The sequence below is a fragment of the Rhipicephalus sanguineus genome, chromosome 2 (assembly GCF_013339695.2).
Source record: "Rhipicephalus sanguineus isolate Rsan-2018 chromosome 2, BIME_Rsan_1.4, whole genome shotgun sequence".
Taxonomy (NCBI): Eukaryota; Metazoa; Arthropoda; class Arachnida; order Ixodida; family Ixodidae; genus Rhipicephalus; species Rhipicephalus sanguineus.
The window spans coordinates 168,795,894-168,811,215 of NC_051177.1; the positions used below are offsets into that span (position 1 = coordinate 168,795,894).

A 15,322-nucleotide genomic window follows, 5' to 3' on the forward strand; every position below is an offset into this window, starting at 1 on the left:
CTTGAGGACTCAAACCATCGGCAGGAGCCAGGATTTCTTCTTCCCATGGCTGCTTCTTCCGCCGTTCTGTCCCCGTTCCTCTCCTTTTTTTCACGCGCCCCTTCTTTTTCTTCTATTTCTTTTCTCCAATCCTCGCGCCACGAGAGTTTCTCGCGTCGCTCCTCTTCTGCGTTTTCTTCCCGTGGTTTATGCTCCGGTGTCACAGCAGCTTTCTTCTTATTTCGTTGCTGTCGTCCATCATTTTTTTTCACGTACCTACACGCACCACATCACACCATGCTGTGGCAAAAGTGGTCATACAGCGGAAAAATGCAAGTTCCGTTCTGTTAAATGCTTCACTTGTAAGAGGCAAGGGCGCCTAGCCCGTGTGTGCCAGCAGCACCAGAGTCGGCAAAACAAAGTTTTCCACTGTGAAAGCCAGTGGTCTGATAATGAACACTACGAACAATTTCTGGTCAACTTGCAAGCGGCATCGGTGAACATGGTCCACCCAATTTATCGCACCATGGAATGGGATGGCGTGGCTCTCGGAATGCCAGTAGACACAGGTTCCCCCGTAACAATCATCACATGGCCTACCTACACCAAATACCTTCACCTTTGGCCTCTGCTCCAGAAGACTACCTTGCAACTTACTTGTTTTCTCGGTCAACTTCCCGTCAAGGGTCAACTCAATATCTCGGTGACGTACAGCGGGACCACACTGGAAGCTACCTTGGTGGTGCTGGGGTGCTCTGGGCCGGATCTGTGCGGGCGGGACGTCATCAAAGCCTTCGAACAACAGCACGGAAGGCAGGTTCTCGCCGTCGGAATGAAGGCTGCCCCCGGTAAGCCATCCTCTACTAAGGACGATTTACAAGTGCAGCAAATGTTGGACGAGTTTCAGGACTTGTTCTCGCAAAAGCTAGGTTTAATAAGAGGGCCACCCGTTGAGTTACGCTTGCGCGAAGGTGTCGTACCTCGTTTCTTTAAGGCACGTGCCGTGCCTTACGCGATCAGAGAAGCCGTTAGCCAAGAGATAGATGGTCTCGTTCAGACAGGAACCTTGACACCAGTTGCTTGCGCTGCCTGGGCAACGCCTCTTGTTCCGGTAGTAATTAAAAATGGGTCCATACGACTTTGCGGTGACTTCAAAGTAACAGTCAGCGCTGCTTGCCACACGGAAAAATATCCGTTCCCCAAAATCCAAGACAACTTTGCTAGCTTAACTGGAGGCTAAGTGTTCTCTACAATCGATCTAAAGGACGCTTACAGCCAGCTACCTCTAGATGAGAACGCAAAGCAGCTTCTAGTCGTTAACACGCAAAAAGGACTATTCTGCTTCAACCGGCTCCCTTTCGGTGTGGCGTCCGCCCCAGCAATTTTCCAGAGACGCATGGAAGCCATCCTTCAAGGAATACCGGGCGTTCAAGTTTACTTGGACGACGTGGTAGTGCCAGAGAAGCAAGACAACTGCGAAAAATTGCGCGAAGTCTTCAAGAGGTTGCGGGACTACGGTGTGAAGCTTCACCCAAGCAAATGCGAAATACGAAAGAAAGAAGTTGAGTACGTTGGGCACCGCATATGCGCAGATGGCCTTTTGCTAAAAGCAGAGAACATTGAAGCAGTATCAGGAATGCCAAGGACCACATGTGTCGCGGAGCTGCGGTCATTCATCGGCTTTGTGACGTATTACCATGCATTCCTTGTAACTTGTCCACTGTTCTCGCCCCGTTGTATGAACTCTGAAAGAAAAAATTCGGCAGATCCCACGCACTGTGGGAATCGATGTAATGCGAAGCAGCCAGCAAAGAGCTGCATACATCGCCTTGTTTGTCTTTGAGCCAAATGATCATTCATGCCATGGCATCTAGTCCACCATATATCGCATGTTTGCCATGCACGCATGCATGCACAATCTAGTATACACCATGCCAATGAAACGCATATTCTGGTATATACAATGCATAACCTGTCGCTTATGTTCATCACGCACTCTTGTCGTGCCATACCAATTTCGGTATATATCCAGTTAACAAAACTGCCGGAAGCACACCATGACAGTGGCATGTCAATCATACCGTACATGACATGCATAACATGATTCGCATGTTAAGACCTCTCATTTATGTTCGTCATACAGTCACATCGCGCAATATCAATTTTGGTGTATATCAAACGAGCCAAATGGCCGCGAGTGCGCCACGAGTATAGCATGTAAATCATGCCATACATGACATGCATGTCATGATTTTCATGTTAACACCTTTCATTTACGTTCGTCATACAGTCGCTTCGCGTAATACCAATTTTGGTGTATATCGAGCTAGCGAAACGGCCGCGAATGCACCATGAGCACGGCATGTAAATCATGACATACATGACATGCATGTCATGGTTTTCATCTTACCAACTGTTATTGACGTTCTTCATACAGTCACTTCGCGCAATACCAATTTTGGTGTATATCAATCTACTGAAACGGCCTCTAGCGCACCATGAGCGTGGCATGTAAATCAGGTTGTACATGCATGTCACCATTTTCATGATACCACCTCTCACTTACGTTCGTCATACGCTCGTGTCGCGGAATACCAATTTTGGTGTATACCATGCAAGCGAAACGGCCGCAAGTGCACCATGAGCGAGGCATGTAAATCATGACATACATGTCATAGATGTCATGGTTTTCATGCCAGCACCTGTTATTCATGTTCTTCATACAGTCACATAGCACAATACCAATTTTGGTGGATATCAAGCAAGCGAAACGGCCACGAGTGCGCCATGCGCATGACATATAAATCATGTCGTACATGTCATGCATGTCATGACTTTCATGTTACCACGTCTCATTTACGTTCGTCACACAGTCGCTGCGCGCAATGCCAATTTTGGTGTACATCAAGCTAGCGAAGCGGCCGCGAATGCATCATGAGCGTGGCATGTAAATCATGACATACATGACATGCATGTCATGGTTTTCATCTTACCAACTGTTATTCATGTTCTTCATACAGTCACTTTGCGCAATACCAATTTTGGTGTATATCAATCTACTGAAACGGCCGCTAGCGCACCATGAGCGTGGCATGTAAATCAGGTTGTACATGACTTGGACGTCATGATTTTCATGTTACCACCCCTCACTTATGTTCGTCATACGGTCGTGTCGCGCAATACCAATTTTGCTGTATATCATGCAAGCGAAACGGCCGCAAATGCACCATGAGCGTGGCATGTAAATCATGACATACATGTCATGGATGTCATGGTTTTCATGCTACGACCTGTTATTCATGTTCTTCATACAGTCACATAGCACAATACCAATTTTGGTGTATATCAATCTAGCGAAACGACCACGAGTGCGCCATGAGCGTGGCATGTAAATCATGTCATACATGACATGCATGTCATGATTTTCATGTTATCACGTGTCAGTTATCTTCGTCATACAAAAATGTCATACCAGTTTTCGTATATATCCCTTCATTTAAACGGCCGGGAGCGCCCAGAGACCATGTCATGTAAATCATGCTGCACATGACATGCGCGTCATGATTTGCATGTTAGGACCAGTCATTATGTTCGTCATGAGTTCTTGTCACGCCGTACCAATTTTGGTGTATATGAAATTAACGGAACGGCCGCAAGAGCCTAAGGTCGTGGAATGTAAATCATGCTGTTCATGACAGGCGTGTCATGATTTTCATGATATAACCTGTCATTTATGTTCGCAATAAGGCCATGTTATGACACACCAATTTTGGTATACATCCGATCAACGAAACGGCCAGGAGAGCACAAAGTCGTAGGCGGATAGATAGATAGATAGATAGATAGATAGATAGATAGATAGATAGATAGATAGATAGATAGATAGATAGATAGATAGATAGATAGATAGATAGATAGATACACTCAAAGTCGCAGAAGTTCGCTAAGAAATGCTTCGCATTTAAAACGCCCGTTGGCAGTGGGGAGCAAGGCAAGCGGCCGCTTTTGAAGCAACGAAACACCTCGTCCAGGGCGCCAAGTTCCTCACGCACTACGATCCGGACAAGCCCCTCGTGTTAGAAACGGACGCGTCGTCTTACGGCATCGGGGCTGTCTTATACCACCGGGTCAACGGAGAGGCGAAGCGAGTTGGACTTCGGTCGCGCACTCTCACTGCCGCAGAGCGGAATTACGCACAAATTGAGCGTGAAGCGCTGGCAGTTGTCTTTGGGGTGAGCAAATTTCGTGAGTACCTACTGGGTAACGCTTTCACGCTAACTACAGATCACAAGCTCCTGCTGTGACTGTTCAGCCCAGACAAGCCCGTACCTGCTGTGGCAGCGGCACGGATCCAACGTTGGTCTTTATTACTCAGCGGCTACACGTACACGATCGAGTACAAGGCAGGAAAAACCCTTCCGGTAGCTTATGCCCTGAGCCGCCTTCCGGCAAGCTACCCACACGATGCCAGTACCATGGAGTCCATCAATAACGACGCCCGTGAGTACGTACTTTTCGCGGAGCAACTAGACACCACCCTGATGTCGTCTAGTGATTTGGCCCGGGCGACAAACGCAGATAGCACCCTCAAACAAGTCGCTGTCTATATTCGCGACGGATGGCCTAGGAAACTACCGAGGTCCAATCAAAACTTACGTCCATTCTTTTTCAAAAAACATGAGCTTGTGTGCAGTAATAACATTGTCTACTGGGGCCACCGAGCGATAATTCCGGTCGCCGCCCGGAATTCCGTACTACGCATGCTGCACGAGACTCATCAAGGGATAACGTCGATGAAGAAGTTGGCACGCTCCATATTTTGGTATCCTGGGCTGGCTGGATCGGAGGAACGACGACGAAGTGTGCATCTTGCACAGCGCTTTGTTTACCGGGTGACAGTTTTTGTCGATTTTTCATGTTCCTCGCGTAGCCATCCGTATTTTATTTGGCTACACTGGAAGTAGACTGGCCTTCACACCCTCCAGGCATGCCTCCGCCGTCGGCGGGCCCCTCGAGGAAACGGAACAGCGAACTCAGCGACGCCGACAGTGAGTCCACCGAACTGTATTCGGCAAGCAGTGACGATTCCGACGATGAATTCACGCCTGTTTACAGTCGTAAACCAAAACGACGATCTATGGGTGCTTCACCAGCTTCAACCGCATCTACTGTGAAGCCGAAGGAGGCTTCAGTGAACTACACCGTCTTATTTGTGCCTGTTTCGCCATCGGACAATCTGAGACACTTGAATCGGCAGACCATCTCGAGGAAACTCGAGTCTCTGGCTCCAAATGAAATCAAGGATGTTCGAGTCAACCCCCGCAAGAATGTCTTGGCTATCGACGTTATACACCAGGCATCTCTGCTTGCTCTGACCAGGGTCACAGACTTCGACGGTATCAAGGTTCGAGCTCACCTTCCACTTAACAAGGACATGGTGGTAGGTGTAATATACGATGTCGACATCTCCATTCCTTGTGGCGACCTTGCAATGCTCATCAAGGAAGTCAGTGACCATAGCAGCATCGTCCAAGTCTCACGTCTTGGCAACTCGCGTTGCGTAAAGATTGTCTTCAAAGGTGACATACTGCCATCCCACGTGAAGGTGGGGCACTTTCGTCACGTGGTCCGTCCGTTTACACCACGACCACTCCAGTGCCGTAAATGTCAAAAAATGGGCCATGTCAGCGGAGTTTGCAGGAACGTGGCGATTTGCCCCCGCTGTGCAGAGCCACACAATGCGGAATCCTGCCGAGCAACTGCCCTGAAATGTACCAACTGCCATGGATCACACGAAGCCTCATCAAGGGACTGTCCATTAGTGAAAAAAGAATGGAGCGTCATGAAACAGATGGTGCGGGACGGCTCGGCGCACAAACAGGCTGCTGATGTGGTGAGAAATAGACAACGACGCTCGCGTCGGCGACGAAGGTCTAAAACCACTGCTACCCAATCTGGACGGACAACGCGATCTCCTACTCCGACAGATCGTCAGACTTCGCTTAAGCGACAGCTACCACCACTGCCACCACCACCACCGCCCAATGCATCACAATTGGAGAGCCGGAAAGACGCAGAAGCTTTGAAAGCGGCGGCGGATGTCGCGTGGCCCTCGCTGCCACCACTGCGCACTCATAAAGAGCCGATGCAGAGTGCCCCGCAGTGTGCTTCATCGTCCACAGATGATTGCCACGACAAGAACCTACAAGTCCTCGCAGTATTGAGGTCTCTTATGACCACGATGCGCACTCTCCTCAACGGAATGACAACTCCGTCAGCTCAGTGCGCTCTGCAAGTTCTCGATTCCTTGGAGCCAGTCCTTGCAAGCCTTTTGTAACATCTCGCACAGGAACCGATGTCAAATATTTCTCCGTTGTGACTGTCTGTGTGTATGCGGTGAACACTGATGTGTGTGCGCGTATTACTTGTTCCCTCTTTCCTCCTCGCTATCTCTATTCTTTTTTTCTCCCCTTCCCCCTCCCCCCGTGTAGGGTAGCAAACCAGGTACAACCTGGTTAACCTCCCTGCCTTTCCTTCGCTTTTATCTCTCTCTCTCTGGGCTGGATCGGGACATTGAACGTGTGGTAAACACTTCCCCTGTATGTGTGCAGTGTAGCAGCATGCTACCTGCCAAGGAGCCTGTGCCATGGCCGGAAACCAAGGAAAAGTGGTCAAGGGTGCACGTAGACTATGCCGGCCCGGTTGATGGACATATGTTGCTCATCGCGGTTGACTCGCACAAGAAGTGGATAGAGGTGAGCCCAGTGAAGATAGCCAGCGGGGGACGGACTATCGAAGCCTTGCAATCAATGTTTAGTAGGTTAGGCCTGCCCCGAACCGTGGTTTCCGATAACGGACCACAGTTTTCTAGCGCGCAGTTTCAGTCGTTCATGAATTAAAACGGAATTCGCCACTTTCGCACCGCCCCTTATCATCCGCAGTCCAACGGTTTAGCAGAGAGGGCAGTGCGAACGATTAAACTGGGACTGCGCAAGAACGCTAGTGGCACACTGCAAGGCTGATTAGACCGAATTCTGTTGCAGTATCGCCGCACCCCCCTGCGCAGCGGGAAAATGCCAGCGTTTATGCTGCTTGGTGTTGAGCCTCGATGCAAGTTGGATAACATCGTGTCATGTCGGCCATTTTCTCACGCAGATACTGAGCACCCCGGAACCACTCGCCAAGTGGGAGACTCTGTTTGGTACAGGAACTACGGGACAGGAGCCAGGTGGAAAGCTGGTGTTGTACAGGCCCCCGAAGGCCACCGCATGGTAACCATCAAGGCCGCAGACGGCGAACATCGTCGCCGGCATTATGACCAGCTGAGCGCAAGAGAAACGGACAGCCCGGCACTCGCCGCCGGTGAAGCAGAAGTCAAGCAAGAGCCCGGGGTTCAGGCACCGCAGACGAAAGCTGGAGAAACCGGTGCACCACTGACCTCAAGAGAAGGACCCCAGAGCCTAGGTGCGCCAGACGCGGACAGCCGACCAAATACGCATGACAATGAGGTTGGAAATGACGTCAGCGGTGCGCAATCTGATGGCAATCAAGAGTTCGATCCTGGTGAAACTGTTATGCAGGTCCACCAGAAACCGACGTCCGCCGGATCGCTACCAGCCTTAAGGGGAAAGAAGGCTGATGCATCGTCATTGGCACATGTCACTGCCACTGCGCACCTTGTATACGCATGCCCTTCAGAGGCTATAAAAAGCCTCGCTCCCAATAAACGTTGTTCACTGTTGTACACTCGTGTCTGTACGCTTCAGAATCCCTCTCTTATGGTCCTTAAGCGATCTGGCTGTCTGCTCCTGCTCTCCCTTATCAGTCATGCCGAAAAGACACCCAGGAGTGCGTTGATTCGACAGTAGACACTTGACTCACCCTGCAGAACACGGGAGAGACCATGTTCTGCGAACAGTGTGGGAGAAAACACAATTGCAAGGCTATGTTCAACGGTTGGCGCTTTTCTGCCATCTTAAGCAATAGCATTTTTTTTCCTGTCGTAGATAGAGGTCACGCACGTCTTCGTCTGAAATTATTTGCATATATATGAACGTTCATTCTGCCTATATCTACGATATTGGAGGCCTAAAACGCAGTTCTGCCTGCCTATGTTTGGTGCCTAAAACGAGCTTCTTTAATGCCTAAGAATCCGGCCTTAGCGCGTTGCTAGGCCGGCCCGCACCCTCTTTGTCCTCTTATGCATTGTCTGCTCGCTCCCTGAGCACGTGCGCCCGGTTGATTAGCTAATAAGCTGGGCGCCATACCTGGCTACATAAGTCGGGACATGCTATGACCAAGCTAATTAGGGCATGTCATGCTAGGACCGAGCTAATTCAGCCACATCTGATAAGACCATGCTAATTATAGCCGTCTAAGCCTAAGACTAACTTATTAGTACCGTGCTAATTACCACGACACTATATATGAGGCGCTAATTACAACCAAGCTAATTAGGACCTTACCCACTAAGTAGAATCGTGTTCACTAAGATTCTGCTAATTTGCCCCAAACTGATTAGGACCTTGATAATTAAGCCTGAGTAATTAATGTCGTGTTAATGAAGGCATTATCACATAAGACAGAACTATTCAATATTGTCACGTGGCCGTTACGTCGACGAAGGCAACAGTTGGCGTGTCCAAGATGAAAACTCTTTATTTGGCCGATCTTTTGGCCGGGAAACGGAACGTCAAACTACGGGAATATACACTGTACACTGTGTGGGAATCGCCGCCGACAAACCCCCTCGCCCCCAATGGCTACGGCACGAGGCATGATCCAACGGCTGTGCGGATGTTCCACGCGTCAGGAGGAACATATAAGAAGCGACCGTGGACAGCCAAGGGGGAGTGGCCGACAGGCTGTCGCGGAGAGCGCTCGTGTACGCGGCGTGCGCCCCGCCGGGGCCAAGGTTAAGCGCCGGAAGTTTCACTGTTATTTTGCGTTACCGTTGAAGTTTGTTTTAACTAATAAATGTTTGCCTAATTCTCCAGCAGTCTCTGAAGGCGTTCCTTGGGGAGGACGGCCACGAACCCCACAACTGATAGCTGCGAACAGAGCGTCGGCCGTCGATAAATACTGCACATCGCTGGGATGCGCCGTCTTTTATACATCACGCGTCGAACTTTCCAGCCTTATCACTGGTGGTCGCGCAAGCTCTGGAATAATCTTGACTATTCGCGTCAGGTGCGCAATCTTGACAAAATGATCTACTCCAATCCGGAATGTTCCCAGTCATTTTGCCGCGGCCCGCGCGCAACGGACCAGTTACACAAGCATTGGGCGCGAGGACATACCGTGGCACCGCCATGCGGAGGCATCCCTGTGCCGTGCACGGTTGGAATGCTCCGCCGGCCCTCTCCCGCTCAGCCCGCAGCCGCTTTCGCGTCTGCTTTTTTATTATTATTGTTGTACTTCAACGAAATCAGTAAAATACTGCTGCAGCTTCATCACTGACTGTACGAAATGCTAAATAACTGCTCATAAAAAAATGTTATGTCCCCATAATGCCTTAGACAGCGTCCTGACTGCCAGCGTTGTCTGCTATGGCCACCGATATGGAAACCGCGGGGGCCGCGCACGCTGCTTTTGTAAAAAGTAACGAATCATTTTGCGCCGAATGGGCTTCAGTGCGTGCGTGCGGCAAATAAACATATTTTTTGTTGCAAGAAATGCGGGCAACTGTGCAACGTCATTCATTGTAAGTTTGCATATAATAACGAGCCGCGGTTGACACGACAAGCATGGGTAAATTTACGTTCCTGTTTAGTACTCATAGCCCTATGACGCACGATGACAGCGGCTTCTCCGCTTTGTGGGAAGCAATCCAGTATGCTTAGAGATTCATGCAGCCGCAACCTGTCTCATGTGACTGGAGACAAACGCACGAGAGCCATATATACGCGCGCGCCTCATTCAGTGTTGTAGCTAGATAACGTTCCACATGAGGTTGTCTGCGGCACGATTTTATTATCTATCTGTTGCTTCTCATTACGCGAATTTTCGAAGGTTGTCACACGTACAGTGCATCTTAGATCGCTATCCAGCCACATCACGATGAAAATTTTCGACGATTGACTCCGTTATCCAGCTTGCACAAAGGGGCCAATCGCGATCGAAAAATACGGTCCCGATCGGGCTCGATCGCTATAGCAAATGCACCGTGTGCCGGCCAGCCGTATTACTTTCGCATTTGAATGGCCATGCTGCAAGGTGCAGCTTACCGTGGTCTAAATGGCAATTTTATGTTGCAGTGAAAATACCAGCGTCCAGCACTTATAAAGCTTCATTGAAAAGCAGTATGACACTTCGCGGCTACTGTTAGAAGGTGAATCAGTGTTTGAAGCTGGCCATGTTTTCGCCTGTAGCGTAAAATAACAGAGAAGAACAAGTGACACTGGCTATGGGCTTATTTTACAGAAAAAATCTATAAGCAAGAAACCCATGGGCTGAAGTCGAGAGTCTGAAGGAAACCCGTGTGGTCGGGAAAAGACACGAGCAATTAAAATGGACACGAGGGCGAGGGGAGGGGGGGGGGCGCAAACTGTGGTGGAAGTTACATCGGCGAGACAGGTAACTTTCAGCAAAGACTCAAGCAACACATGTATGACGTAAGAAATGTTTCATCTAACTCGCTGGCCGAACACGCAGAAGCAACTGGCCACGAAATAGACCGGGAGAAGGCAAAGCTAACGGAAAGAGAAAAGAACTGGACTTCTCGGCTTTATCTTGAATCTCTGACAATCCAGACAACGGCGCCCACGCTTAATCGTCATGACGGCAACTTTCCACACATGTCCGCACGTTGCCTACGTCATATTTTAAACATACATACCGAACTGTTTGCGCATTCATTTTTAACTGTGAACAAGGCTCCCGTGCGGGAGCCGGAACGTCTTGCTTTTATAAATATTCGTGGCCGGTGTCCATTTTAACACCATAAACTTGAAATAACGAAAAAGAAAGACAGATGATTGCGGCATCATGCTCGTGAAAAACAGGGTAGCGGTAAAAGTGAAAGCTCACTCCTGGCCACTCGCGTACGTAGTGCATGCACTGTGGCACGGAGCAGAAATGTACCAGGCCGCCGATATATTTACTGCACTTTAGCGGATTGTGTAGTCTCTGGGGGTCCACACACACGAAGTGAAAGAAGTCCGCTTCCCTTCGCCAGAGCGAGGCGAGGTCACGTGATCCAACCCTGCACGTCACAGCGTTTGCAGCGCCCGCGTCTCCAGTGGTGGGCCTCGCGCCCAATAGCAAAAGAAGCGCGCGTGACAACATCATGGTAATTAGACCTAGGTAATTCATACCATGAAAGTTAAAGGTGTGGTGACAGAAAGTTTGCGAACCTCTGTTTTTTGCTCTTAATTAGTGGCTACAGACTCGTTAATAGCGGCAGCCAGTGTGTCGCAACGGAACAAAAACCGAAAAGAAAAAACAAAAAAAAACGATATTTTTGACCGGAACGAAAACGTAACGGAAACTTTATTTAATATTTCGTTCCGCAATGAAACCGAAATTTTTTCAATCCTTTTTCGGTTCACGAGAAAACTTCGCTAATCCAGAACAACTGAGCTTGTGCATTGTGAGCTTATCTCAGGGTGCAGTATTAGGGCGTACCTGAGGCAGGAATTCCAAAGCAAAGATACGTTGAAGTTGTGCAAAAAACGAAAACTGTGGCAACCAAAGATGTTTATATTAACGCAAGCGGACTTTTGTACGCCTTTCACGCAGGCCAAAGTGGAGAGGGTATTGTCAGCGCTGAATTTTATTACAGCAAAAGCTGTTATGAGAAAACAACACCTTATTTTGGCGCCATATAGTTGCCCGCCGCCGCCGGTGTCCGTGACCGCTATCGCGTGAAATAAGAAAAAACGAAATGACAAACAAGTTTCTACGATCGGATGGGATTTTAATCCGCGCCCTCTGCGTGGCAGTTGGTTCTTCCACCACAGTGGCAGGCTGGTGCTTGTAACTCCTTCGCAAAAATACTCTATACAGGCGCCATGTCGGGCAAGGAATCGTGTTAACGTATGTAAAATAGCGTGGCAGAAGAGTAAAATAACAATCTGGCGTCACACAATGCGAATTGCGCCACGAGTCGGTCCTTGAATGCTTCCAACCTGTTAAAAATGCTCAGTAATAGTTCTTTATCGTCATCAGCCACAGCACAAAGTGCACATAATGCCTCACAGAAGTGTAGCAGGTACCACGACTCTCCGAAGTATGACGAAAAATGACATAGTGGGAGCTTCACTACTTCAGAAAAATTACGATGATTTATGTCATAGTGTGTACCTCGCATGTGTACTTGTATCAGTTGCCCCAAGAGGCTCTACAACGGGCTCTACAAAGTCCGCTCTTCCAGCTTTCGCTGTGACTGTGCTGCGGGTTCTGCGCAGGCCTTGCGATCTTTTTATCAGAACAGCGGTCTCCCACATCAGAGAGTACAATCAATGACGTGCTGCTTCTGAGATCGTGCTCACTCCCTTGACACAAAGTACTGAGTCCACTAAAAAAAAACTCGTAATTAACTTTTGAGAAAATAAATACTATGGTTTGTGCTAGTTGATAGAAATTCGTGGTGCAGTTGCTTCCGCTCCTCCGAAGAGCGTCTTTTAGCCTTGTCCCACTTTCTTAAGAGGAGGGCAAGTAACTACATCACAAATCCAATGTTTTTCATGATTACGTAAACTTAAAATTTTTCAATAAAAAAGAACGTTACGGACCGTTACGGAACACTTTTGTTTTTCGTTCCGGAACAGAAACGGAACGGAACTTTTTGCGGTGCAACAAAACTAAAACCGAAACGAAAAAAATTTCGTTCTGACACTCTGGCGGCAACGACACTCATTTTCCCCAGCGTGAGACGAATGTTTAACTATATGCTCGTATGTTACGACCAGAGGCAGTTTCGATTTCGAAGAGCACTCGGTGACCCCGTGACGCAGTCGGCCTACTCGTTAACAAATACTATCTGGTGACTACGAGAGCCAAGTGACGTCACTGGCCAGCTTCTGCCATGTTGTCAGCGCTGCTGTTTCGTCTGCTGTGTTAGAGTGTACAGGACAGGGGAGTGCTCGGAAAGGCCGCAGCACCAACGTAGAGAAAGTGAAGCCGAAACAGGGTCAATCCACTTGCGGCGCTGTGATCGGTAGTCTGCAATGTGTCGTCGCTTAAGAGTGGCGCGCGGTTAAGGGTAGAATGCCCGCTTCCCACTCAAAAGGCCCAGGTTCGAATCGCAGCAGTAGATGGTGGGTTTTGTAGCATTAGCTACACTTGCCTAGACGGAGCCGATTTCGCGTGGAGGGTCATGAGCCGTGCTGCGCATGCGCGAGGATCAGTGATGTCACACAGCTGGGTCACCGGAGCTAGCATCTCACGCGCTCTCCGACACCGCCGCGCGCGGCTCACCGCTGCTGGTCTGCGCGTTCGGGAGGAGTGGCGTCGTAGGCGCGGCAGACACGCTGGCGCCGGCGCGCGCGAAGACTCCGCCACCGCCGCGCGCGGCTCGCCGCTGCTGGTCTGCGCCGCATTCGAGAGGAGTGACGCCGTAGCCATAGACACAGTGGCGCCGCCGCGCGCGCAGCTATTCGTCTTCGCTGTGTAGTCGCCGTCTGACACTGCGCTGGAGCCGCTTGATAGCGCCTCTGACTGGCGTTTCCAGGTGGGTAGCGCCATGGAGTAGGAGAGCGCAAATGCTCCTCAAAGGCGCGGAAGAGCCGAGAAGCTTATCTGATCGGATCCCGAAGTAGTTGCCTGGCAATTAGCGGTTCAGCGTACGAAGAATGAACAGAAGGCTAATAATCCTAGACAATCTGGAAAGCTAAGAATAGTCAGCTGAACCTTTGCTAACGCTACATATATCCTGGCATAGCCGAGCTAAGCCACTATAACTTTTTTATTGCGATAGCAATTATATGGACAGTCTCGGCTGGTTTTTCGTCCGTCCCCGTCGCCGTCATTCACCGTAAATATATAAGTACGCATATATATATAAAAGTACCAAAGAAAAATAATTCAGAAAAATGCTTCCGAAGCGCGGAATCGGACCTGGGACCTCTCGCTCCGCAGCTCGTGGCGCTAGCCACTACGCCACGAAACGCCGATCCTCTAGGAAGCAAACGGCGAGCGTTATATACACACCCTTTACCGCTGGCGGGACTCAGAGACGGCAGGCGCTTATAAGCGTTTCTTCATTGCCAGCGAGATGGCGCGAGGAGCGCAACGAAGCTCACTTCGCTCGCTGCAGCGGCCAGTTTGCGAAAGGAGCGCGCTGTTCAAACAGAAATAAGTAACAACTGCAACATGTAGTTCGCGCTCGTCCTGTGTGTACCTGTTCATTCCTTTCGTGCGTCCTGCTTTATGTTTCAGCAGTGCGCTTCAAGTATCGAGCTGTGACGCATGATAGTTCATGCTCGTCTTGTGTGCATTCTTTTCGTGCGTCCTTTGGGCTCGAGCGACGCGCTGGCAATTTCGAGCTGGTTTCCGTTCTTCCCGTTACTTTCCAATTTCTTGCAATCGCATTCGTTGCTTCGCCGTTGCGGCGAAACTGTGAGTTTTTTAAAATTTCTTTTACATTACATTTTATATATCATACCCTCCTTTCCCTAGTACAAGTTTGCCAGCTGGTCAGCGGTATATAATGGCAGCGGGACGATCATGTGCCCCAATGCAGGCTGCCCTTCATGTGCACACTAAGCACTCCATGTAATAAATAGAGGCTCGTGAATTGTGATGCGACTTAACTACCTGAGTATGCTCAATCCAACGCATCGACTTATTCTCAGATTCATATTGGTAAGGTGTACTTCTCGCTTCGTTGAAGACAAAAAATCCTCGCTGATCGCACAAATTCTGGGAGTCGATTTTGTGCAAAGCATTTAGCGAGGAGCTGCCTTTTCGGCACTTTTCTTTTGCTCTCAAATAAGCGCTACGAGATCGGTCGACATATTTGCGTACTTTGCATAGTTGTGCGCACATAGTGGGCTTCCGAGGCACGTCGACTACACTGGCGCCTAGAGGGAAGATTATGGTCTTATGTAACGAGGGTACAGAGATAATCGCTCATTTCGTCGCTTTGCTCCTTTACACGGCGCTTATCGACTCGGCGGTCGACGTTCGCGCGCTGAGGTTAAATAAAATGAGCGGCTCTACATATGTAATATTGATTGCACTGCTACAATTGCGTATAGTCAACACTGCAACCACAAATGACGCGGACAGGATATGACCCCTGTAGGGAGTTTTGCCCACGCAATTCGAAACGCAGGCGTGGCTCTGAGGTGGAAGGCATGGCGATTCGAGCCCTGATTTTAGGGGCGAAGCCCCTGAGGGT

The 15,322-nt window shown here is 49.4% G+C and overlaps 1 protein-coding gene across 1 annotated transcript; it reads left to right on the forward strand.

Annotated features, from left to right (window-relative positions):
• Nucleotides 1-289: 289 nt before the first annotated feature.
• LOC119382029 (uncharacterized) lies at nt 290-9,026 on the forward strand. The gene is made up of 3 exons (XM_049412980.1): nt 290-827; nt 7,135-7,760; nt 8,979-9,026. The coding sequence occupies exons 1-3, from the start codon at nt 482-484 to the stop codon at nt 9,024-9,026; spliced, it is 1,020 nt and encodes a 339-aa protein (XP_049268937.1). The 5' UTR covers nt 290-481.
• The last annotated feature ends 6,296 nt before the right edge of the window (nt 9,027-15,322 follow it).

Excerpts from the sequence above, each read along its gene's own strand:
- LOC119382029 (XM_049412980.1), top strand. The coding sequence starts at position 482 with ATGGTCCACCCAATTTATCGCACCATGGAATGGGATGGCGTGGCTCTC. Across the intron at positions 828-7,134 it reads CGGAATGAAGGCTGCCCCCG|ATACTGAGCACCCCGGAACC; the intron begins GTAAGCCATCCT and ends TTTCTCACGCAG. Across the intron at positions 7,761-8,978 it reads TTCAGAATCCCTCTCTTATG|TCTCTGAAGGCGTTCCTTGG; the intron begins GTCCTTAAGCGA and ends ATTCTCCAGCAG.